Raw genomic sequence first — 27,259 nt, forward strand, 5'->3', positions numbered from 1 at the left:
TAAAATCGTGAAACCTTCGCGAATTGTCACCTATTTTCAAGAAGAATCGTTCTTTTTCTTCCGATTGCGAGCTGATAGCTACCTTCCCCCCCCCCCCATCCCTTCCAACAGAAAAATGTACTCCGCCCATCGCTTTTATTCCCCTCACAATGATACAAAAGCACCTGCTATGACGTGTGTTGCGTTCTGGGAAGAGAAACTGAGCGTATATTTCTTTACTGTGATGAAAGAAAGTGGAAAAAATACAGTCTTTTTCTCTCTCCTTCTGTTATCTAACTTTGAGCAAGAGCTGACTCCACCCACTGCCAGTTGATAAGGCTTTTTGGATCACGTGATATTTCCCTCTTTCTTGAGGGTCATACAAGGTAAGCAGTATGGCGACTTCCTGTGCGACTCAAGTACGAAACAAATCTAAAGTTGATCAAAGCTGCGGAATTTGTTCAGTGTAATTTATATGGGCCCCACATAATTAATTTCAAAACATCCTAAACTATATGGATTGATGCAATTGGATAATATAAGACAATACGGAGACATTAATTCTCATTTTCGTGCTTGAGAAGATATAAATAAAAAGCTGAAATTAATGTTATTGCATGGATATCCACCTCAAAAGTGGGTATGGCTCATTATTTTATATTTAATTTTCTGGGCTTCGTATCTCTAGGCGAGCTCAATATTTCGAAAACCAATGATTTAATTCAAATTTTAAAATTATTGATACCCACTAAATTTCCACATTTCTACGCTAAAATCGGCAATTTTAACATTGATCTCTATGGGGATTATCTAGTGTTTGTCCAGGGATGATTGTCATCCCTTTCTGGGATTCCAGAAAGGGATCCCAGATTTACCTGGAGTGACCATACGTCCCGTATTTCCCGGGACAATCCCGGTATTTTCTGTTTTTTTGGCTGTCCCGACTTTTTAGCAAAAGTGTCCCGATTTTTCCCGTATTTTGCACGAAGCCTACTTGAATTTTTATTCTCCACTGAAGTCAAAGATTAAAATTGTTTTCAACTTATAAATTATATTATGATAATTACAACTATAAATTGTGTGCCCTCAGAGTGATGCTGATAATGATTATGACGTCTATTCGAAAAGCCTCATTGGTTGGGGGGGGGGATGGAAAATGTGTTTTACCGGAGAAAATACCTTCAACGTGCTTTTAGAAGACGAAATATTTCAGTGGTGGATGAAATATATAAAGCAGATCAAGTTCGACGAGATATCTCGGGACTGCAGATGAAAGGGTTCAAAAAAAAGTCAAGTAAGGGCAGAAATCCAGAAAAGAGCAAAGAAGAGCCCACGAAATTTCGGAAAAAAAGCTAAAGAAAAGGCATTCATACAGAACATAGGCGGAGATAGACTTGGAAGTCTGGGGGGGGGGGACAAGGTCATTATTTCTGGGGGGGCTCTCCCAAATAATACAGATCGTGATTATTACAAACGGTCATCATTGTTATCATAATTCTACAGAAGCAAAATTTTTTTTTTATCATCACTACTTGAATAGTTTTTAGTTGCAAAGTTAGATGGCAGCATCAACATATCGAATCGAGTCAAACATAGGTTTACCAAACGTCCCGTATTTCCCGGGACAATCCCGGTATTTTCTGTTTCTTTGGCTGTCCCGACTTTTTAGCAAAAGTGTCCCGATTTTTCCCGTATTTTGCACGAAGCCTACTTGAATTTTTATTCTCTATTCAAGTCAAAGATTGAAATTATTTTGAACTTATAAACTGTGATAATTACAACTGTAAATGAGAATATCAATCTCCCACATTTGTCTTAGTGAACGTTTTGTTTTTCGTGGAATTCATTTTAATCCACTGCAATTAGCAGTACTGCAGCATTTACAGCCATTGTGATTTTTCCGTTATTTCAACATAATTTGACAACTTTGTTCGGTTTTGGCGTCATTTTCGTTGATGGCGATAATTGGCGATGTCCCGTATTTCTCTAGAGGAAATATGGCCACCCTTGGTTCACCAGATTCAAAATCCAAGAAAGAAGGATGCCTACGTGACCATACCTCTTGTATTTCGTGGACAGTCCCGGTTTTTCCCGTATTTTTAACGAAGCCAACTTTACTATTCATTCTTAAAATCAACGATTGAAATTATCTTCCCACCTCAGAAATGTCATTACAATACGATTGTAAATAAAAATATTCATCTAGCAAATTTGTCATACTTTTTTTTTTTTTGCTAATTCACTGCAATTTGCTTTGGGCTTTCCCTTTTCCTCGATTGGCGACTTTTCTGTGATTTTAGCAATAGTTGGCAACCTTTCTTACTTTTGCCATCGTTTTTGGCAAACATTGGCCATGTGACACGCCATCAGATGTGGCACGCGAACGCTTTTCAAAAATTATAGGCTACCAAACCTATATTGTATGTAGCAAGCCCCTTTTAAAATAATAACTATATCATGACTTTCTATTCAACACGTTTTCTAATCGGTTTTTCATAGGCTGACCATATTTCCTCGAGAAAAATACGGGACATTGGGATTGCAAATACGGGAAAATACGGGACATCGCCAATTACCGCCAAAAATGACGCCAAAACCGAACAATGTCGCCAAATATTGTTGAAATAACGGAGAAATCATAATGGCGGGAAATGCAGCATTACTGCTAATTGCAGTGGATTAAAATGAATTCCACGAAAAAAAAATTTCACTAAGACAAATGTGGGAGATTCATATATTCATTTATAGTTGTAGTTATCATAATATAATTTATAAGTTGAAAATAATTTCAATCTTTGACTTCAATAAAGAATAAAAATTCAAGTAGGCTTCTCGCAAAATACGGGAGAAACCGGGACACTTTTGCTAAAAAGTCGGGACAGCCAAAAAAACAGAAAATACTGGGACTGTCCCGGGAAATATGGGACATATGATCACCCTAGTTTTTCATCTTTAACTAAAATTTAATAAAATAAAAAATCTTTTGATTAAATAGGATAGAATTTAAATTATTCATTCTAAAAAAATTTAGAACTCGAAAGAGTGGAGTGGCACACTGGAATTTTTAGGGAAATAGAAGACAGTCGAACCGTAAGAATGCTCCGTGTCCCGTAAAAGCATGACGTATGGTCTGAGTGTTAAAATGCGTAGAATAACACGAGCGTCGTAAATAATTATGATTGTGGCACGGCTTTGTGGGCTAAAAGAATAATTTTTTCCAACAATAGTTTCTCAGAGCCCCTAAAAGGGCAGAAACAGAAAATATTCTGGGAATTTCAACGGTTATTGGTGAATGGGGCGGGGGTACACGAAAACACATATCAATGAAGAAATGTGTTTCAAAGTGGGGAAAAAATTTTCCCCTAGAAAAAAAAAGAAGAGAAAAATAACTCCGTTAACCTGAAAAGTAAACGAATTTTCCGAAACGTAGGAAGACGCTTGAAATGATATCAAAAGAAGGACGGTTGGTAAGTCTTGTCAAATGACTAAAAAACACTCACTTTTTTTTTCTGTCGTCTGCTTCTTTGAAAGTTACTTGTTTTGGACGTCTCCTCATTGTGGCGGAAAAAGAACTGAACTTCGCATGCAGTTCAGTTTACGGGCTTCGCCAGCAGGGAACCGAATTGAATGAGGGAAAACAGCAAAAATTTCCTTTCACTTGTGGTCTGCTTGGATATGGCCATCGATGCATATAACCCTGAATAAAATTCAAGTCAAGTCAAGTCAAGTCGTCTGCTTCTTCGCAGGTTCTTTTGAACGTCTTTATGTGCCGGGAAAATAAAACTAACGCCGGGTTTTCCCAGGAATAGGTTTTCTCCGCCGCGTGAACTGAATTAGACCATTTCGCGCCTTCAGAAACGTGTTACATAATCACGCTACAATACAGAAAAAACGGGACATTGAAACGTTTATAATGTATATCTGGCAACACTGCAAGAAAAACATGTAAGCTCTAGCGAAGGAAAATCTCTATCTCCTCTGTAGCTTAGTGGTCAGAGCACTCGTCCGGCAATCGACTCCCGGTAGAGGCAGAGATGAGCTTTTTCCTTCCTTAAAAAATTAACATCTCAAATAATAAATATCTTCACAACATCCAGTCTTGTGTATATCTTGTAAAAACATGTAAGTAACTCATAATCACGCTACGCGTTTGTGTTTGCCTAGCGTATATGGCCTTTTCATCAGTTACTTTGTTGTCTTCATGCTCCGGTTTGAAGGGAAAGAAAACACACAAGGGTGAAGGGAACATCGGCAAAACGCGCGACGCATTTGACTCCTCCAGAAGCAGTCGGCCAATCACGCCCGACGTAAAGCGCTGTCGCCAGGCGTATTGCGCTCAGTAGGAAAACAGTCATGCTGTTTTTCTCATTGGTGAGTGGACGGCGTGTCGCGCTGGGGCGAATCACGTTGCGCGCGGCACAGGAAACCTGCTCCTAGGAAAAAACCCGGCTTTACTTCCTATTTCCCTCCGGCTCAGTTTACGGGAATTATTCGTGAGGAACTGAGCTGATTGAAAAATTCTGCAATTCCCTATAACCACTGCTGTATATACAGGGTATCCCAAAGTTAACATGCCCCGTTTGAAAAATGAATTAAAAAAAAGAAGTGATAGTGATGCACCGGTTGGTGCACAGTGTTTGGGAAAACAATAAATTTCCGAGCAGATAGAATTTCGAGATTAGTTACAAATTTTTCTTGAAGATGACGTTGAAGTCTTGCAAAAAAATAAATTAAAATACGGTATTTTTTTAAAATATTCACTATTTGCAGTAGCAACAACATGGTGAAGTGTCAGAGCCAAATTCGCAAAAACCACTTATAAAAATGCAAACGATTGCATTTCGATTTCCTGTAGGCTGCAGCGTCATTTACAGCGAAATTTGTAACTAATTTAGAAAATTCTGTATATGAATTCTGTAGAGGCCATAATTTCCCAAACATTTTGCTCCATCGCCATCTTTTATTTTGTTTCATCAGCAATTTCTTTCCTCTCATCACCCGCGAACTCAAGTGAACCCATAGGATCCTATGTGAAGTCCGTAGCTTCAATCGCCCTCCTGGAACATTCCATCGCCCACCAGGGGGTGATATTGCCCACTTCGGAAAACACTGATCCAGTCCAACCCGGCTGAGAACTTCACTCGAGTTTCTGTAAATTTTGTTCTGAGACTGTATTGTTCTGTGTTGCTGCTGAAAACTGTACTGGTACCGTAATTTAGTTTTGTTTTCCCCTCACACACTGCTGCAGCACCATCTGTTGCAAAAATGTGAAACCAATTCTGGAACTCTACCTGACTGAAAACTTTTAATGCTTTCGCAAGCACAATGCAGTAAATGGCGCATTAATGTTTTTTTTAAAAATTCTTTTCTCAAATGGGTCCATCAATTTTGGGACACCCTGTGTACAGGGCCTCAACTAGGGAGAAGCAGGTGGATCTGGTGGTCATGCGCTGGACTAGTAGGGGTGCCGAATTCATCCTGAAACCTCTCCTACATTATACGAGTCACCAAAATGCGTGCTTGCTCCGGCTGATTGCCGCCCTGGGTGGACAACAGTGATGGTATCTTCCATCAAAATTTCCCTCAAAAATTTCCCTTTTGACTAAATTTTTCCCCACACATTCAGAAAAATGTGCTGCCATCTAGCGGGGGATATACGTAATCAAGAATTTTACAATAGAAATGTATTGCACTGCATTAATTTTTTTATTTTTTGCAAAAATTCTTTTGTTTGATGAACTCTCAAAATTTCCCACAAATGACAAGAAATTTCCCACTTGGGTGAATTTTGTCCAATTTTTCCCACGAATATGGGAAATTTCCCACGAGTTACCATCACTGGTGGCCAATAAACTAGGTATTTTTGAGTAGTGAACGTCTTACTGTAGCAGCCCATATAATGTGATGAATGATGAAGAATGATGCCGCCATCTGTGTGTGCGTGAACGAATGAGATTCAAACCGGAATGGATGATAAAGTTTGTAAATGCGTGAACGGTGCTGTCATCTAGTGAGACTATCGATTTATTTTCAGTCTTAGAACTCGGTGGTTCTTAACCAGGGGCCATATGCCACTCCCGCGGTCCTGGAATAATCTAAAGAGGCCACGGGTAAGGATCAAATTAAAGGAGAGCCATGATGTGTTGCGGTAACTGGACCACACAGAACTGGAGAGCAGTGAAAAAAATCACACCCCATTGGGGCAACCAGCTTATGTCTCCCATGGAGGCAGAGCGGGAGTATGTTCGGTGATGGAGTGAAAAAATGCCCCAGATTTGTAGAAATAAATAGTATCTTTTCAGAATCCAGCAGAATTTCCCATTGAACCAGGGCCATCTAGACATATCAGGCCTATTCGGGCGCCTCATGCTCATGTTCATATCCTGGAGCACGGTCCCAAGGTTTATATTTTAGGCGTTCCCCCCCCCCCCCCGAGGCAGACTTTCCACAAACCCTTCTATAGCGAATTTATAGCATGGAAAAAAACAAAAAAATTGTGGTAACTGTCCCGGGCATCAGGACTAGAGCCCTGTTAGTCCCACCTTTGTGGGAGCCCCATGTAAACTTGCTTACTGTTTTAGGCTCTCGTTTGATTCCCTTTTTTTTCATGCTATAAATTCACTACTGATAGGGCCCGGGAAAAGTCTGGCTTTAGGACCCACCAAAAACCCCAGCCTAGTGGCACTGTTCCAGGATATGGGTGCAATAAGCATTCACATGTTTTCACACACTGCAGGTCACTCTTTTGATCCTTCACTAACATGGTCCCTTGCCCTCCAGGTCACTCGTTCGGTCATTCACAGAATCACCTAGAGCGTGCCTGACTCTTTTTGTTACTCACGTACTTCTGGTCATTCACTTACTTACACAAGCTCTTGGTCAATCTTTTGATCACTCCCATGCTTTAAACTCTCTAGGTCACTCATTTCGTCACTCACTGACCTAGTCCCTCACTCTCTAGGCGGAGACAGATTTAAGGTTTACTGCCTGTGGTCTATACAGATTTTGTCACCCTCCTCCAGTCCTACTAATTTTCTTGACCACTCAATCCTCAAACTTGCCGCTCTGGGATATAGCCTATTAAGCCCCTCCCGTAAATATGCCCCTGCCCATGGGCCAGAACCTCCTCCAATATTTGCCACCGTCCCCATATTACCTATAGAAATATCGGGTTTGAGCACCCTCTCCCATCCTCCTCTAATATTTTTCAGTCCTCCCAATATTTCAAATTAATCCTTAAGTGATATGTGCGTCCCTGGAAGCATGGTCATCATATTTGCTTATCAATTGGTTAATGTTATCAGAAACCCCCGAGTACCGATGTGATTGCATTAAGTGTCGCGCGCTGTATAAACTTATGCGCCCAGACATGCATATTTTCTTCAGCGGCTTGAAGACAAAAACGCCAGGATGGGCTGGATTATCTACAGTCTACTGTAATTCTGAATACAATGAACGCCGCCAACTTTATTCCAAAGAATTTCGTTCTCCCTGCTCTAATATAATTAGCATACGAGGTGTAGATGGCGCCTCCGTGAACGGACACAAGTACAAAATACCGGTGAGTTTACTTTTGTTTATTTCACACAAATAAAAAAAAACAACAATAATCAATATGAACATCGAGATCACACGAAACAAACACGTGACAGCACACATGTGACACATAAATACAATAAATACAGTCCTCTATCAAAAAACTCAACTAATGAGTGGAAAAAATATACTCATAAATTAAAATGGCATCATTAGATGCCATGTACAAAAATATATCTTTCAGAACAGGACAAAGAGAAGCACCCTGAGGAAGGCCAATCGTTTAAGAAAGCCAATGGGAAAGGATGGTAACATAAGGTATGTCTCGCGGACGTCCCTGGAAGTATTTATGAAGGTATGGATTGGCTTCCTGTTGATTGACGACCACCGAATTGATATTTAAACAGGTTTTGGAACCTGTCTCGCATCCGTAGACACTCGTGGATCCTTTCAGGACGATTCGAAAGACACCTATATGGGGGGGGGGGGAGAATTGGTCCAGCCAAAATGTTCGGTGCGAATGCAGTCCCGCTACACTAGAGGTTGGCTTTAAATAGGGGTGGATATAGGGTTGATAGAATGTTGCGGGATGAAACTTGTTGAGGCACCAAACTATGTACTGCTTATGAAATTCGGAGACTGGTGCTCAGTTCAGGCCGACGCTTCTCAGGAGCGTCTGCCCCAACGTGAACGGGCAGGAGGCGTAGGCGAATGAGCAGTCCTCGTTACTGAGTCCACGGTATGCAGCGTCCAGGTACTTCTCCATTCCCGTGATCTTCTTGCTGGAAATGCAAAAATGCAGACAAAAATTTAGCAAACATTGGCTATATTTGACATGATACGCAAAAATTTTCCCCTGAAACCGCGATTTTAAAATGGTATCCGGTCACATGGCCCCCACATCCTGGAGTGGGCCCCCCCCCGCCCCGTCCAGACTTTCACGGGGCCCCTTTATCATGGATTTATAGCGTGAAAATACAAAAATAATGAAAATCGTCCCCGGCCCCACCCCACCCCTTGTGGGAGCAATGTACTCGGTTCCAGAAAACTGATAAGAACAGCTAATATTTCTTCAGAAAACTTTTGGGACTTAGAAGTGATTTTTTGAGTCACTAGATGACGCCACAAGCACCAGAAAGTTTTCGCCTCTTTTTCTGGTCACTAGATGGCAATAAGATCGCCAGGGAAAAAAAAATCTCGGTATTTCAGATCGCTGGACGGCTTTAGTTTCGATTTTCAATGAGGCTTTTTGGATCACTGTGATATTTCCCATGGAGGAAAGAATGGAGGTGACATCAGGAACGAAAATTGAAGCCGTTGTGGCAACCCTATGGGCTGACGAGTAAGCCCAAACAAACCGCTCGTTTCCCTATACTTAACAACATGTGTTTTGCCGGATCGAATTCTTTTAAAATATTAATAACTAAATAAATTTAAGCACCATGACCATTTAATGCGTCTTCAGGTAATCTACATGATCTAATAAAGGGGGAAAATAAAATCTTTTCCTTATATAAGGGGTTGTTATATTTTTAATTTATTTTTGAAAAAGGGGAAGATCACTTTTCACTCTCGACTCGTCATAAGTTTTTAGTTCAGTGCCTTCAATTTATTTTAAAAATTCGATGCATCACATTAATGTCTATGGGAATATGATTAATTAAAATAATATGAAGCTCCAATAAAATGCAATTTTCATAATTTTTTTCTTTTAACTGTTTATCTTGCTTTTTTGTTTCGTTCATCATTATCATAGATCCGGGACATTTCGAAAGTGTTTCAGGCCCGTGGGCGCTCGTCTTAAGCTTTACATGAGGAATTTTGATTTCTGAATCAGTTCTGAGCTGCTCGAGTACCTTCTGGCAGGGCCGTAGCTAGGATTTTTGCCACCCGGGGCAAACAGCATTTTGCCGCCCCCGTGCCTCAAAGTACTGGAAGTGCTCGAGCGTCCTCCGCCACTGTGTATTTATGGTTTTGCTGCCTGTAGGCTGTACAGATTTCGCAACCCTTCTTCCGTTCCACTCTCATATTCTTGAATACGTATTACCGGAAATATATGCCGCCCATCCGAACTTTCCGCTATGTAGATGTATTGAGAAAAAAATATTACAAAACAAAAACCTTTTTTTTACGAGCCGCGATAAGTCCTCTCTCTGGCCTATAGCCCATAGTATTTAGGAAAATAATCACTTGGGCTGTATTTTTCCAATCTTCATTTTGTACCAATTACTTTGCTTTTGAAGTGACATGTGTACGAAAATTTGACAAAAAAGTTTCGAATTGAATCTGAAATCTAAAATTGTGTCTGTGTTCATCGTGTTTTTGCCTGGACTGGAAAGTATTTCTACAATATTTTAATATAAACAGCTGAAAGGCATTATATATGCTGATGTTTTGTATATATGATGCTTTTCGCAAACAAGTCAGATTTTTTCAAACACCGCGCGCTTGTTCAAGTGTCTTTAAATTAACATTGTCTTTTTCTCAGCACTGAGGTGTTACATACTTTGGCATAATTTTTTTAAAATTAAAATGCCGAGAAGGAATTTTGTGGCACAAGATATGGGTAAATTTTGGTTATTTTTGCAAAAGGTTCCATGTTGTTGAAGTTAATATTCGAAAACAAATAACAACTAAAATTGTAAAAGCTCTCGTTCAATTGTATAAATATATCGAAAGAATTCGAGGGGACAAAATCGAGTTCCTGAAGTGAATAGTAAATTTTTAAATGATTTTTAAAAACGGGGATGTTTCTCATAGGAAAGCATGGGAAGCCACGGTTTGTTTGGGCTTAATTGGTCCCTTTAATAGAGCGATCACTGGCTTCATCTGGCAACCCTCATTCCCCCATGCTTTCTCAACGGAGGCGCTGATCGCGTCACCTCCTGTTATTCTTTCCTCCATGGATATTTCCCCATTTTTTTTGAGGGACATACAAGGTAACCAATATGGCGACTTCCTGTGCGACTCATGCAAGAAACAAATCTGAATTAAAGAAACATAGAAATGAATCGTTTTCTTCTTCTTTTTAATGGGAACTAGAAATTTAGAATTTCTTTTTGTAACATCAAGTTATCGATCTGCCTGTTTTTCCTTCAAAAAATGCTTGATAAATGGTGCGGAATTTCTTCAATGGGTCATAATAATAAATGGGTCCATAATTAATTTAAAAATATCCTAAACTGTATCGATTGATGCAATTGGACGATATAAGACAATACGGAGACGTTAATTCTCATTTTCCCGCTTGAGAAGATGCAAATAAAAAGTTGAAATTAATGTTATTGCATGGATATCCACCTCAAAAGAGGGTCTCACTGGTTATTTTATATTTCATTTTCTAGGCTTCGTATCTGTGAACGAGCTCAATATTTCGAAAACCAAAGATTCAATTTAATTTTTAGAATTACTGATGTGGCGGAAAACCCCGCTAAATTTCCGCATTTCTACGCTAAAACCGGCAATTTTAACATTGATCTCTATGGGGATCATCCAGTGTATGTCCCTCAGGAGTGATGCTGACGATGATTATGACGTCTATTCGAAAAGCCTCATTAAATGTTTTTCATTTTCTGCAGTTACTAGATGGCAATACAATCGCCAAAAACAATCATCTCAGCATTTCGGATTGCTAGTGGCTTATTATTATTATAATTATTAATTATTATTATTATTATTATTTCATTAAACGAAATCCTCTTCTTACGGTTACTAGATGGCACGACACGATCATCAGAAGAAAAAAAAAATTATCTCCGTATTTCTTTCTGATCGTCACACAGATGGCGATTTAATATTTTTTTTCTTTTTCTGTATTGTCGCATGTTTCTGCCAGTGTAAGGATTTGGCGAAAGGAAAAAGTCGTGAATTTATTAGAAAGTATGCCAAGCACCTTCAATCTACTGCTTTCGAGTACCAAGGTGCTCACTGAAGCACCTGAAAAAGTTCGAATGACCAATTTCACACTCGCAAGGTCTCTGTTGGTTCCCCAAGTTACATTCAATGATGCAGATTTGAAATTAATTAATGCTAATAGTTGCTCTAATGACTTTCTTTGTCCTGAAAAGGTTTCAAGACCCCTAGAATATAACATTCAGAACACTCACCTGACACCTTTGAGTATGACTGAAGCGACCCCTTTCTTTGCCAGGAACTTCTCCAGCTCGCAGACTGCCCTGTGCTTGCATATCTCGTCCTTGATCCTCAGCAACTTGAACGACGCCTCGGGGTAGTTGAAGTTCACCACTGATTGATACATCTTGGACAGGTCCATCGATCCGAAGTGAAGACCACCTCCTCCTCCGTTTGAATGCCTCCTGTACGGTCCTCCTTGCTCGTTGCCATTGGGACCCGCTTGCACGGGACCATATCCCGGCGGGACTTGAGCGTATAAATGAGCGTGGTTCGAGGATTGAGCTTGAGCTGGCCCGAAGTAAGCCTCGTTCGCGTACTGCCCCTGCGGGTCGAGCATATTTCCGAAAAGCGCCACCATGCTCACGTAAGTCAAGTATCCACCACCGACAGCTGCCAGGAGACCCGTCAGGGTTGCCATCGTGTCCGAAACCCCCCTGAAGGAGAACGGCAATCGGACGACGCTACTGAAGCTGGACATGAGCTTCTGTATCGTCTGTATACCCTTTAGTCCCTGCTGAAGGACCTGGAGTCCACCGCCGCCGCCGCCGCCGCCGCTGCCTCCTGACGAACTTCCGGAGGAGCCGGAACCGCCTATGAGCCCGGCCAAGCTCATCAGGCCCCTGCTCCCGCTGACTTTGGAGAGTATCTTCCTGGTTTCCATGATTTCTGAAGACGACGAGGACGACGTCGTGTTGGACTTGTCCTTCTTATCTGCCATAGCCGTGCCCAGTATCATGGAAACGAACAGGAGGGCTATGGTACTCCTTTGCGACATCATCTTGAACCTATCCAAAGAAAGAGATAACAAACAGATCAAGATTTATTTGACAGGAAAAATAGTAGACATTTCTTCTACTGTTCAAGAGCCACTCTTAGATGGTGTGCGACAGGTCCGGTCGCACTGGGGCCCTCAAGCTTTGTGGAAGCCCCCGCATTCACGGTAATTTATAGGAGGCTTTTCATCAACTCTTAAAATATTTCTTGCTTTAATTCTTAGTTTTCAACAATTCCGGAATTCTTTTATACCGTTAATTCTTATGAATTTTCATAAATTGCGGAATTATTTCTTTCATTAATTCTGACATATAAATAAATTAATAATTAAATTAAATAAATATAATTATTTCATTAATTATAGTGACGGACTCGCGATGCGAGGATCCGGGTTCGAACCCCACAGTGGTGGTCGGCTGAAGTTGGTTTTCTGTGGTTCCCAACTTCAAGGCGCAAATGCGAGCCGATCTCCCCGTTAAAAAGTCTCGCCACAGAGAGCAACAGTCCTACAACGATAAATCATTCAATCATAACACTTCACTCATAGTTAGAAAAACTGGTGGCAGATGGCAGCACTACACATAACAAGCATTACAGAGAAACAAAAAAACTTCACGTCAGGTTTCGCTACATGTACACGCACATTCCCGCATGTACCGATTCATTGGGGGGGGGGGGTTCCGCGGGGTGGGAGGTGTGGGCGGGGTGCACGTGTGGTGTAGCAGTAGTAGGTAGGGCCTCCAAAAAAAATGGCTCGGAGATCCATGATGCTCTTAAGTCAGCCACCTCGTTGGGCAATTTGCCTGTTGTGGCGTGGTATTTGTATTTGTATTTGTATTAATATTCATCAATTCTGAAATTATTTCTTTCATTGGTTATGAATTTTTATCAATTTTGGAATTTTTCCTCCAGTTAATTTTGAATTTTCTTCAATTCCAAAAACAAAATTTCTTCCATTAGTTCTAAATTTTCATCAAAAGTCTGGAAATATTTCTTTATTTATTTTTAATTCATCAATTCTAAAATTTTCATCAATTTCGGCGACCGTTTCTTCCGCTAGTTTAAAATTAGCTTCAGTAATGCAATTTTCATCAATTTCTGTGTTAATTTACATTTAATTGTGCGTTCAAAAAATTTTTTATGTGGATATTTTTTAGCATCGGTATCTATTTATTATAAAACAATAGACACCGATTCTCCTCCCCTTCTCAAAAATATATAAAGTCAGGGCAAAGGGGTCCTAAACATGTTTTAATGCCCCGAAATTGTTGAGACGCACCTCACCCCACTATTGTTTCCGCACCGGGTCCCGCGTCTGGTAAATGCTGCCCTGTACGGTTAAAAAAGTTCAAAGATGACTCGTCGTGTTCACAATGACACCATGGGTCACACAGCGAACCACCGCTGGCAGCTAATTACGCATGCACACTCGCTATTGATAGTTCGAATCTCTCGCGCCTTCCATTTCCTTGTTTCTGAACGCAGACGCCATTGAACTTCTGGCAAAAGACTATCGACCTTCCCTACCCAAGGTCGCGACCTGCAAGTTGACTCTTCAACGCCCTGCGAAGTATAGCTACATTAACGTTTTTTCGATCCCACGCGAAATGCTCATTTGCATAACGTCATGCAGAGGAGTGTGAGGAAATGTCGTTCAGTGGTACATATTGAATGGCATCATTCACTATCGGGAATGGTAGGGAGAAGGGCAGAGTCTGCATTTGTGAATGGTCTAACCCTACTCAGTCTGAATTATGCATGTTTTCCATGAGCGCGTGATATTTGTGTTTGTAAGAGATTATTTTTGAGTGCAGGCTAATTACAGATTTGCATAACTGTGCGTGTGTAAGCTGAGTCAGGGACGTAGTCAGACATTTCTTTCGGAGGGTGGGGGTGGGGACAACTGGTATTTCGGTGAATGGAGATGTAGTACAGTACACCTAAAACAGAAATTTGCAAAACCGTGTGCACTAGCCAAGTGCAGTTTTTGCGGAAATGTGTGCATCAGCCGTATGGGAGAATTTGCAGGGTCATTAGCTGTGAGCAGGATTTGCAAAACTGTTTTTAGGAATTTATTGAGCTGAATATTTTGGCTATGTGCAGGATTTTCAGAACTGCGTGCGACGTGCAAGGTTTTCAGAATCGTGTGCGGGAGCTGTATGCGAAAAATGTGAAGAACTATATCTATTATAGTATGGGCAGAATTTAAAAAATTGCGTGCAATGGTCAAGTGCGGGATTTTCACACCTGTGTGCAATATTTTTAGAAATGTGTGCACTGGCTATAGGAATGATTTTGGGAAGTGTGTGCAAGATTTGTTGAACTTGGCTAATTGCGGGATTCGAAGAACTAGGGGCAGGGGTTGTGCGCAAAATTTGTTAAGCGCATTAGCTGCGAGCAGAATTTGCAGGACTATGACAATTGGCTGCGTGGAAGGTTAGCAGAGCTGTGAAAATTTTCATTGTTGACGATTAGCAACACTGTGAACATTGGCTGCGTGGAAGATCAGCAGCACTGTGAACATCGGTTGCGTGGAAGATTAGCAGCACTGTGAAAATTGGCTTCGTTTGAGATCAGCAGAGCTGTGGACATCGGCTGCGTGGAAAAGTAGCAGCACTGTGAAAACTGGCTTCGTTTAAGATTAGCAACACTGTGAACATCGGCTGCGTTGAAGATTAGGTGAAATGTGCGCAAAATTTAAAGAACTCCGTGCATTGGCTGCGTGCATTGTTTTCAGAACTGTGTGCAAGATTTGCAAGGAATGCATGCTTTGACTATGAGCAGGATTTTCAATGCTGTGTGCAAGAATTTTAGAAATGTGCGCATTGGCTAAATGCAGGATCTGAAAGACTGTGTGTAGAATTTGTAGAACTTTGCCCATTAGCTGTGAGCAGGATTTTCAAAACTGTATACATTGACCCGAAGTGCAGGATTTGCTGTGAGCGGTGGGACCCCCAGTGTCTTTCTGTACCATCACTTAATCTTACCAAAATAATAGCCATTCGAGTGGGTTCGAATCATGGAAAGAGACGACAAGTAAACATAGACTTGGGCTCATGTTAGATTCTTACGTTACCTTATCTTAGATACAAGTACTCAAGATACTTAGATATATGAACATCCCGTCTTAACACACGCACATCATTATTGTGTACAAGCTAATTTGCGCAGTTTTGTGAAGGCTTTGCAAAGTAGAGGGCGTTAAAATGTGTGTTTCTATGCCACATAGTGGCCTTAAAAAGAAGGGCAAATGCATTTCGCGAGTGGGATGGAATTACAACGAATGGCGTGGAAGCATGAACCCGAGTCAATATTCTACCATCCATCGATCAGCTTGGTCTCGGAAATCATTTGAACTGGAAACGTCTCGTTCTAAACACAGGCGCATCAACTGCGAAAGCATTTAGCACTGCGCGTACATGCGTATGCGATAAGCATGTTCCTCCTGACACGCGTGACGACGTCCATTAAGATTCCAAATCTTCTGGAGCAGCAGCAGCAGCAGCGGATGCGGGATTCCAACGTCTTAACGGTAATTTGAGTTGAGTTCAATGATTTCCAACGCCTTCTAGAGTTCGACAGACATAATTACCAGCTTCATGGGACATTGGTTGCCAACACTTCCAAACACAGGAAAGACACACTGTCTCTTGGATATAATCTTCATGGGACCCGATCATTTGGTGAAACAGGCTCCAAAAGTCGGTGCCCTTTTTAGAGTCTAGACATTTCTAGAAAAATACTTGGCAAATCTTTCTGAAATTGCGGCCACGTGAACCCTGTGCTTGCACTCACAATTTCCAGTGAAAATTTAGTCACGTGAGCATTCAGGGCACCGACAAGAAATTAAACAGTAAGAAAGGTATTTTTTGATTAACCTGGTACCAGAAAAAACTGAAACTGATTTATAACTGTCACAAAATATTTCACTAACTTTGTGCGTATTTTCACTAGAATAGCACTTATATTCGCGAACAGGGCCGCAACTGGGGGAAGCCGGCGGGTCTCGTACCCCGGGCGCTGGACCATAGGGGGGGGGGGTGCAAATTTCATTCTCGAACCTTATCTTCAACATTACAAGTTGCCGCCAGAATGCGCACTTGCCCCGGGTGACCAAGCATCTAGTTGCGGCCCTGTTCGCGAAGATACAAATGTTTTCCATAAAAATTCCAGTTTTAAATGCATGTAACGAGCTCATTACTTATAACAAGCGGAGTTTTTGACTAATTTTGACGAAATTTACAAAAAAAAAAAAAAAAAAAATTGCAATACACGTGAAAAACCCTGTGTGAAAATTCAGAATGACAAAATTTGACAATTTTTTATTTAATGATATATATAAGCATTTTGTTACTAAATAATTTTTTTTATCGCGCATGCGCAGAACATATCCATTTTATTTTGTTCATGATTTGTTTGCCAAATATATAATGCAACTTATGTAAAAGTTCCTGTTGAGTGTCGTGAAAATTCAGAAAGGTATACGTGATATCGTGAGTTGTAATTTAAGTTACTGACTGAGGGTACCTGGATGTTGAGGGATTTTTCACGCAGTTCTTTGACGCATTATTTTGATTATTTCATGCCATTATTTCGTTTAGTTTTTTTTCTTCATTTTAACATCATACACGTGTACTATGTTGAAGAATTTCTCTTATGTAGCATCAGACCCATGTCTACGCTCATTCGCATGAAGTCTGTGGGCTTATTTTCGAAATAATCAAATGACAGAAAATTATCGAAATACCAAATTGCGTGTAAAATCCCCTTAACATCCAGGTACCCTCAGTCAGTAACCTAAATTACAACTCACGATATCACGTATACCTTTCTGAATTTTCACGACATTTTCAACTGGAATTTTTACATAAGTTCCATTGTATATCTGGTAAACAAAGTACGAAAAAAATGAAATAAATACTTCTGAACATGCGCGATTAAAAGTTGTCATATTCTAAATTTTCACACATATGATGTTTCATGTACATGACCACTTTTTCCGCGAATTTCATAAATATTACTTGAAAACTCTACTTGAGGCCCACCCGGGCCGACCGGGGGGGGGGGCTCACAAAAATTAGATATTTTCTAGGATTTACCAGGTAGGGCCTCCGAAAAACCACTTGCCTCGGAGGGGGGGGGGCACCTATGATACTCTTAAGACGGCCCTGCCCTCAGTTAGTTTTCTGGTATAGCTGTCGAGCAAAAACAGGGGAAACAGGCAGTGGCGGATTAAAGTCGGTTGAGACCCCGGGCGCAAAAGAAAATATTGAGCCCCCCCCCCCTCAAATTAGAAAAGAGTGTAAAGTTTGGGTTTTTCGACGCCCCGGGCGCGCGCTCGGTGCACCCGTCGTTAAATCCGCCTCTGCAAACAGGGTATTCTCCAGAATCTGCTTCCGCAAAACGACCAAATCCGGTCCTGATCGTTTATAAGAATACTTATCTAAATATTGGACCAGACGGCTGTTCAAGCGTTTCCCATGCCTAAGCCGGGAATTTGAACCTAGGGCTTGAGTATAGGCATGCTGACACTTGATTGATGTGCCCCCAACATTGAAATCTGTAATGATTTGATACAGATGTCCACCGTCCGTAATGGTACAGTTTGTTGAACTAGTTAAGGAGATTCTTCTTGCTAGTATTCATATGTTTCGTACACTTTCGCAAATTTATAGAAAGGTTTTTAAGTGGATTGAATGTTTTAGAAATGTGGATCTGGGGATGGTTGTCTTATGTGTCAACTTACCCCTAAGGGAATTTCTAGTGTGTGCGTTAGTTTGTCTTCACTTGGTTGATATTTTTTAACATGTATGTATATGTCTGATCATATTTCCTCGTCGAGAGAAATACGGGAAATTATGATTCCAAAAACGGGAAATCACCAATTATCGCCAAGAATGACGCCAAAAGTGGAAAGTTGCCAAATATTGCTGATTTTACGGAAAAATTGCAATGGCGGGAAAGGAAGCATTACAGCAAATTGCAGTGGATTAAAATGAATTCCACGAAATAACTTGAATTCGCCAAAACAAATGTGGGAGATTAATATGTTCTTATTTATATTTGTAAATTATCATGATACAATTTATGAGTTGAAAAATAATTTCAATCTTTGGCTTCGATAAAGAATAAAAATCCAAGTTGGTGTCATGTAAAAAACGGGAAAAACCGGGAAAAACTTTTGCAAAAAAGTCGGGACGTCCAGAAAAAGAAAAAAAAACCGGGACATCCTAACCGAACGGTGGCCCAGTCCATATTTCAAGGAATTTCTAACTGAAAGGTCACCGTCGGATTACGAGATCATCTTTCCCCGCGGGCCCCCCAAGATCGGCCACACAGGCAAACAAAGGACTGGACCCCTGCCCGCCAAACACAAACCCCCCCCCCCCCAGTGCGACCACGAGCACTCCCGAGCGCCCATCAACCAGAGGACTGTGTGCTAGAGAAACGAATACAAGCAGGATTCAGCCTTGTGGAAGCCGAATATCTGTCGAGACTTCACAGGTCCTGAGAGACGGTATTGTAATGTTAATATGCCAATTCGAGAAAAGACAAACAGGGAAACATAACTACACATCAATACGTTATCGAAGCATAGTTAACATTGGAAAACATTACAACCGTGTCGCTAAGATGTTGGGGAGGGGGGGGGGGGACATTCCGGTTATCCTTGCACCCCTTATATGGGTGGTAAGCAGGGCCGTCTTAAGAGTATCATGGGCCCCCGGGCCAATTGATTTTTCCGAGGCCCTACCAAACGACTTCTCGAAAATTTGAACCAGATCTCATTTTTGTGAGGCCCCCGGGCAGTGCCTTAAGACGGCACTGGTAGTAAGTCAAACCAAAACAACATCCCGCGGGGTCCTGGTGGATCACCACCAGATTTTGCATATATAACAAACAGAGCTCGACTTGAACGTTGGGCTACTTTAAAAGTACTTCAGAGCTGAGCCAATGTCCGTAATGGACGGAAAAAGTGCCGGGCAACAATGGTTTTTGGGCCTCATCAGCGACTTTTGAAACATTTATATTCTGGCTACCGTAGTTCCTGTACTAATGCGTTTCAGACATGTTTACTCCTTTACAATGGTTTTTAACTTATTAAATGTTTTCGTTATAAGGAGGAAACCCCGGCAGAGAACTAGGTATTTTTGCTAGTTTACCATAAAAAAGCGACAGAAAGATTCGACATTAGCGTGGTATCGACGACTTATACTCGCTAATGGTGGATTTCGGCTTGGAGGGCGACGTGCGTACCTCGCAGGAAAGAGTAAAAATAAGAATCCTCCCAAATAAGCCCGAGGTGAGCTTCACATGCAATTTTGAGAGGATGATTATGCTTTAAGCGCTAGAGCTACCCTGAAAGACGTTGTCATCAAGCATAACGGAATTCGCGGCTGCCAGCTTACAGAATGTGTTGTACTGTGTGTGTGTGTGTGTGTGTGTGTTTGCATTTCACGCCCCAGAGAGCTAACAGTTCGTCCAGAAATAAGAACTGCCATCGGCAGTAGGAAGGAAATAACAAATTACACACAAATACACAAAAAAAAATGTATTGTTTTTTCTGATACTCAGTGACTTTTGGAGGGGTGGGGGGAATGTGAGGAGAGACTGTGGCCACAGGGCCGCAACTAGATGCTTGGTCACCCGGGGCAAGGAGGCATTTTGACGCCCGCTTGTAATGTTGAAGGAGAGGTTTCAGAATGAAATTTGCACCCCCCCCCCTCGGGTCTAGCGCCCGGGGGTACGAGACCCGCCTGCTCCCCCCACCTTCCTAGTTGTGTCCCTGACTGTGGACCCTGTCAAAAAACACCATCGTGATACCTAGTCCTGAAGTCCTATTATGAATTTTTACGAACAGTCGAATTTGGTTAATCTATACATTTTATTAATATAAAATGTATAAATCAAATTTTAACTTCAGCAACAGCTTTTCCAAAAATCACAAAATTTATCCATATTTTATGCCATAATTTTTTTAAATAGCTAATGATAGAGTTCGAACTTCTTTTCAATCACTTTAGACTTCGAATTAACCAAATTCGACTGTTCGTAAAAATTCATAATAGGACTTCAGGACTAGGTATCACGATGGTGTTTTTTGACAGGGTCCACAGTCAGGGACACAACTAGGAAGGTGGGGGGGGGGAGCAGGCGGGTCTCGTACCCCCGGGAGCTAGACCTGAGGGGGGGGGTGCAAATTTCATTCTGAAAAGCGACATCTATACATTTTATATTAATAAAATGTATAGATTGCGAAAGAAAAAATAATAGCAATTTTTTACTGTATTACAATTTTACTGTATTTCGATTTTCACAGCATCTCTGTATGAAACTTCATCCCACAGTGTTCCTCTTCATTGACGACATTTAATTTCTTCTAAAATTTTTAATGAGGTGGGGGGGGGGCGTCAATATCTGTCGTGTCGGGTTCAGCTTGTACATTGTCGTCTATGTTTATGTAATCATCAGGGCCGTACGTAACTCGGATTTTTGTGAGGAATTGTGGGGGGGGGGGGGGAAGAGGAGCATGATTTTGGTGCAACAAACACTGTAAAATTCGATGATTTTATAACTGTGGTTTTATTCCCACCTAAAATTAACCACTCCCCCCTAAATTTTGGCGTTTGGGCAATCGTCACTTTTGCCCAACTCAGCCGGTGCCCCCCCCCCCTCCCCAAACTCAAACTCAGAACTGCGATCACGGAAAGCAGCTTGCATGCAATATTGTGTCTTGCATATCATTTGAATATCCATCCAACCCTTACACTGATTTCTCCCGTAGAAAAATTTTGTTGCAATTTTAGAAAGTGAGAAAATTAGCAGAGGCCCACTAACTGGACCACACACACACAACACACACACACACAGGGGAAAAGAGGCACGGTGCCCACCAGTCAGCCCAATAAAAGAGTTGGCAAGACCACGCGACATAACAGCAAAAGAAGCTGAGAGCCCATGATCCGCTCACACCACTCGATGAAAAGGGAAAAAGAGCCTGAAAGCCCACTAGTTGCACAAGAAAAGAGGCCAAGAGCCAACAGCTGGCTGGACTTTCTTTCAAACTGATCCCAACTCAGGTCTATCACCATTTATGGTCGATTTACTACCTAGTGAGCTGCGCCGGAAGCGTAACTGTGCGTGTACCTAACAGTCCGAGTGCGTATGTAGCGTTGTGTTTGATTTTTTTTTTTAAAGTGCTGCCATCTATATTTCAGAAGTGAAGTGGCTGATGGGCTATGATTGAATTACAATTAGTACTGTTTGTAGGTCTGTTGCTCTCTCTCTGTGGTGAGATCGGCTCGCATTCGTGCCTTGAAGCTGGGAACCACGGAAAACCAACTTCAGCCGGCCATCACTATGGCGACGGTGGGGTTCGAACCCGGGACCTCGCGACGCGAGTCAGTCACTATCACCACTGGACCAGGGGCGTAGCCAGAAATTTCGTTCGGGGGGGGGGGGGACCAAAGTGATAGAACAATCGATTTGGTCATCTTTTTCCCTTGTTTCGGTCATTTTCCCACATTTCGGGTGGGGGGGGGGACCAGACCCCCAGCCCCCCACCCCCACCCCCACTCGCTACGTCCTTGCACTCGACCACCACAGCGGCAGCTGGCTGGACTACCAGCTGAAGTTTTTCCAGCACGACCGCACTCTCCGAGGGTACAGACCTTATATAGCTAGAACCGCACCCACCTCTACGACGAACGATTGATGAGATAAAGGCCAAATTAGGGCTTGCGGGATACCCTGTACACAGTTTCTATTGGAGTTCCTATCTCCAGTTTCTAAATGATTCCAGAGAATCATCGATCAACATCAAAATATCGAATCAATAACTTTGGTGATCCCTATACCCATTTGAGGCGTCCCGTCTTTTTAAACCACCCATGTCCAACCTTTGAATGTGTGCGTAGGCGTACGCAGAATTTTCTCAAGGGAGGGGAGTTGCGTCTTTTCCAGAAAAATAACACTATAATCTCGACTTGAGGAGGGGTGGTTAGCACCCGAACCCCCCCCCCCCCCGCGTACGCCAATGTGGGTACATATCACAAGTTATACCGGAATGTCCAATATTATATGATGGATAAGCATTTAAAAAGAACAAAGGATAGTATCGTTAGTTTCTTCATTTAGATCCTGACCTAACGCTTGTTAATTAGAAATTAACAAGCATTTTATGACATGTTGGATACTACAAGTGCTATAATTTTCCAATTCAGGAAATTTAGGTACTCGGCAAAAAAAAAACGGAGACAATCGACTCGGTACAAGTAGAATTTTCAAAAATGATCTGCCTAATTTATACAAACAATCTTAGCTCTAGAATTTTCTGGCTAAAATTTTGAAATTTTTAACATAAAAATTTCCTGCCGTTATATTTTTGTCTGGAAAACTTTACCTCTCTGTAAATTTTTCGAATAATCTTAGCTAGATAAATTTATACAAACACAATCGTGACTCGAAAAAGTTCTACAGACAATGAAATTTTCACAAAAAAATATTAATTCTATGTATCTACTTGGAAAATCGTAATTCTATATACGAATAATTTTAGCTCGACAATGTTCTAGAAACAATCTTAGCTCGACAAAGTTCTTCAAACAATCTTAGCACGGAAAACAATCTACAGACAATCTTAGCTCGAAAAACCATCGACAGACAATCTTAGCTGGAAAACAATCTACAATCTTAGCTCGAAAAACAATCTACAATCTTAGCTCGAAAAAACAATATATAGACAATCTTAGTTCAAAAAACTTCTGCAACGAATCTTACTCGAGAAGTTTTTGCAAGAAAGTTTCAGCTTCATAAAACCTGCCCGAAAACCTAATCTCCACAAATTTATGCGAACAATCTTAGCTCGACAAGGTCCTAGAAACAAAATTTTACCTCTGAAAAAAAATCTACAGGCAATCTTAGTTCGAGAAATTTTTCATAAAAAAACCTTAGACCACTAAACGCAGGCTTTGCTTTGCCAGGGAACCAAAAATTCAACATCCTAAACCTGAAGAACAACACGTATAACCGTTTCTATCAGTATTTCTATCTCCAGTTTTTACATGATTCCAAAGAATCATCGATTGAATCAAGACTTGTGGTGATTCCCCCTACATCCATGTGAGGCATACTGGATACAAAAAGGGCAGTTTAGTTTATCATTTATAGCCCTGACCTATAATTGCCATTGAAATTAGTGGTCATTATCAAGTGTCATTATCATTATAGATTACAAACGCAGAAATTTCCACCTTGAGAAATTGGAGCGCTCACCTCTCTGGTGAAAAACAAACACAACCGATTTTGTTCGAGTAAAATTTTCAAAAACGATCGGTGAACAATTTCAGCTTGCCCAGGTTTTAAAAACAATCTTAGCTCGAAAAACAAAACAAAACTACAGACAATCTTAGTTTGAAAAGTTCTACAAAGAATCTTAGCTCAAGAAATCTTTGTAAATAAATCTTAGCTCGATATATGTGCCTAAAGAATCTCATCAGGATAAATATGTGCGGAAAATCTCAGCTCGACAAAGTTCTAGTAACAACCTTAGCTCGAAAATAATCTACAATGTCAGTTCGAGAAAATTTTCAAAAAGAATCTCAGACTCACTAAAACCCACTAAACTTTGGCTTTACTCACAGAGGAACCAAAAATTCAACACCCCTAAACCAGTGTTTCTCGAAGTGTGCGTCGCGGCTCCCATACGCGTCGTGGTGAACTGGAGATATTTATTTATTTGTGTGGCTAGGTTTGAAAAATGTTAGCTCTAACTAGTTGCATGAAAATGTTAGCTCTAAATAGTTGCATGAAAATGTTAGCTCTAAATAGTTGCATGAAAATGTTAGCTCTAAATAGCTGCCTGAGAAATGTTAGCTCTAAATAGCTGCCTGAGAAATCTTAGTTCTTTATATTTGCCTGACAAATGTAAATTCAAAAATAGTTGAATGAAAAATGAAGCTCTGAATAATTGCGTGAAAAATGAAGCTCTGAATAATTGCGTGAAAAATGTTAGCTCTGAATAGTTAAATGAAAAATGAAGCTCTGAATAGTTAAATGAAAAATGAAGCTCTGAATAGTTAAATGAAAAATGAAGCTCTGAATAGTTAAATGAAAAATGAAGCTCTGAATAGTTAAATGAAAAATGAAGCTCTGAATAGTTAAATGAAAAATGAAGCTCTGAATAGTTAAATGAAAAATGAAGCTCTGAATAGTTGAATGAAGAATGTTAGCTCTCAATTTATGCTTTAAGTGGTTATTTTATATGGGAAAACATCTACCACAAACTATTCTGGGGAGCCTCAGAAGACCCATGAATTAGGTAAGAGAGCCGCGGGTGACAAAAGTTAGAGAACCACTACCCTAAATCTAAAAGAAAACACATCTATTGGAGTTTCTATCTACAGTTTTGACATGATTCCAAAGAATCATCGATAGAATTAATACTCTATTTGTGGCATCCTGGGTACGAAAAGGATAGTTTCTCATGTAGAGCCTGGCCTAACTGCCACTAGTGTGACACAATTAGTGGTCATTATAAAAATGTTTGAGTTTACAAACGCAGTAATTTCCGACTTAAGAAATCAAGAGTACTCACCCCGGCTGAAAAAAACAAAGACAACCGATTGCGTTCAAGTAAAATTTCCAAAGTTATCGGCCTGTAGAGAAACAAGAAGAGATTCCTTTTCCTATCGATACAAGAAAAGCGTATGCCTGCCCGTCTGTCTGTGTGAGCAATTTTATTTTTTCGGTGCTTCCCGTGACGAAGTTTAAGTAAAAACAGAGCTGTTCTTCAAGGTCAAACCGGGTATATATATGAGGTAACGTCACGCCCATTTGGGTTCCTACGCTCCACCAGAGATCAGTTTTAAAAGTGTCTTCCATCTCTCTCTCTCTTCTTCCCTTCGGGACAGTTTCTTGCTTGCTTCCTTCCTTCCTTTATGGCCCATGTCCCCTCGATATTTGCCCCCGTTATGGGATGGCAAAAAGAACACTGCAATTTGTTCTTTTTTTTCTTTCCCGTGTTAGTGTTTATTATGATTCGCTCACGCTCCGATGGTGTCCATGTCTTCCTTTGACTGAGGGTGAGAAGAAAGAAAGAACAAAAAAAAAAAAAAATGGGGCGAATCCCAATAATGGCGTATGTAGAACAGACCCCGATCTTCTTTGTCATTTTTTTTTTCACCACCTACGGACCGTTGAAGGGAAGAAGACGTAAAGAAATATTGTCTTTTCGAGACTGTGCTTTCACGATTGTCGATGGATGGTGATTCGATGGTTTCGGGATTCATTGGCTTCTTTTTCCTTTTTTGAAAGGGATGAAATTTGGAACATGGACTGGCGATATACATCCAGAAAAGATGATACGCATACTTTATTTCAACTGGATTGTTCTGCAAACAACGAAGTTCCATAACTAATCTCTTGTAGTTGCCTGAAAAATGTTGGCTCTAAATAGCTGACTGAGAAATCTCAGTTCTTTATATTTGCCTGACAAAATGCCAGCTTTAAATACTTGCCTGACAAATGTTAGAATAGTTGAATGAAAAATGTTAGCTCTGAATAGTTGCATGAAAAATGTTTGCTCTGAATAGTTGCATGAAAAATGTTTGCTCTGAATAGTTGCATGAAAAATGTTAGCTCTAAATAGCTGCCTGGGAAATCTTAGTTCTTTATATTTGCCTGACAAATGTTAGTTCAAAAATAGTTGAATGAAAAATGTTAGCTCTGAATAGTTAAATGAAAAATGAAGCTCTGAATAGTTGCATGAAAAATGTTAGCTCTGAATAGTTGCATGAAAAATGAAGCTCTGAATAGTTGCATGAAAAATGTTTGCTCTGAATAGTTGCATTAAAAATGTTTGCTCTAAATAGTTGCATGAATAATGTTTGCTCTGAATAGTTGAATGAAAAATGTTTGCTCTGAATAGTTGAATGAAAAATGTTAGCTCTGAATAGTTAAATGAAAAATGTTAGCTCTGAATAGTTGCATGAAAAATGTTTGCTCTGAATAGTTGCATGAAAAATGAAGCTCTGAATAGTTGCATGAAAAATGTTAGCTCTGAATAGTTGCATGAAAAATGAAGCTCTGAATAGTTGCATGAAAAATGTTTGCTCTAAATAGTTGCATGAATAATGTTTGCTCTGAATAGTTTCATGAAAAATGTTTGCTCTGAATAGTTGAATGAAAAATGTTAGCTCTGAATAGTTAAATGAAAAATGTTAGCTCTGAATAGTTGCATGAAAAATGTTTGCTCTGAATAGTTGCATGAAAAATGTTAGCTCTAAATAGCTGCCTGGGAAATCTTAGTTCTTTATATTTGCCTGACAAATGTAAGTTCAAAAATAGTTGAATGAAAAACGTCAGCTCTAAAGAGCTCAATGAATAATGATATCGCAATTCTGATTGAAATTCTTGAAAAAAATGATATGAAAATTCTGAATAGTTGCAAGAAAAATATTAACTCTGAATAGTTAAATGAAAAATGAAGCTCTGAATAGTTGCATGAAAAATGTTAGCTCTGAACAGTTGTATGAAAAAGGTTAGCTCTAGAAAGTTGCCTGATTAATCTTAGCTCTACATAGTTGTTTGAAGAAAAAAAATGTTAAGTCTAAATAATTGTCTGAATACCTTTTCTACGTTGTTACCTGAAAATATTAGCTCTATATAATTGCTTGAAAATCTTAATTCCACATAGATGCTTTAAAAGTATTAACTATACATAGTTACCTAAAAATGTACGTTCAACATGGTTGCTCAGAAATATTAGCTCTACATAATTACCTGAAAAATGTTAGCGTTACATAATTGTCTGTGAAAAATGTTAGCTTTACATAAC

At 40.3% G+C, this 27,259-nt stretch overlaps 1 protein-coding gene across 1 annotated transcript; it reads right to left on the reverse strand.

Moving 5' to 3' along the window:
- Window positions 1–7,541: 7,541 nt before the first annotated feature.
- LOC149068009 (uncharacterized) lies at window positions 7,542–25,302 on the reverse strand. Its single transcript, XM_089251763.1, has 3 exons — window positions 25,019–25,302; window positions 11,622–12,434; window positions 7,542–8,297 (listed from the first exon to the last, which is right to left on the reverse strand). Exons 2-3 carry the CDS (start codon window positions 12,425–12,427, stop codon window positions 8,162–8,164), a joined length of 942 nt encoding a protein of 313 aa, XP_089107889.1. The 5' UTR covers window positions 12,428–12,434; window positions 25,019–25,302; the 3' UTR covers window positions 7,542–8,161.
- Window positions 25,303–27,259: the final 1,957 nt, after the last annotated feature.

Source organism: Pholcus phalangioides, unplaced genomic scaffold (assembly GCF_987345545.1).
Source record: "Pholcus phalangioides strain wild (caught in Gottingen) unplaced genomic scaffold, Ppha-v1.0 ptg000027l_1, whole genome shotgun sequence".
Classification (NCBI taxonomy): Eukaryota; Metazoa; Arthropoda; class Arachnida; order Araneae; family Pholcidae; genus Pholcus; species Pholcus phalangioides.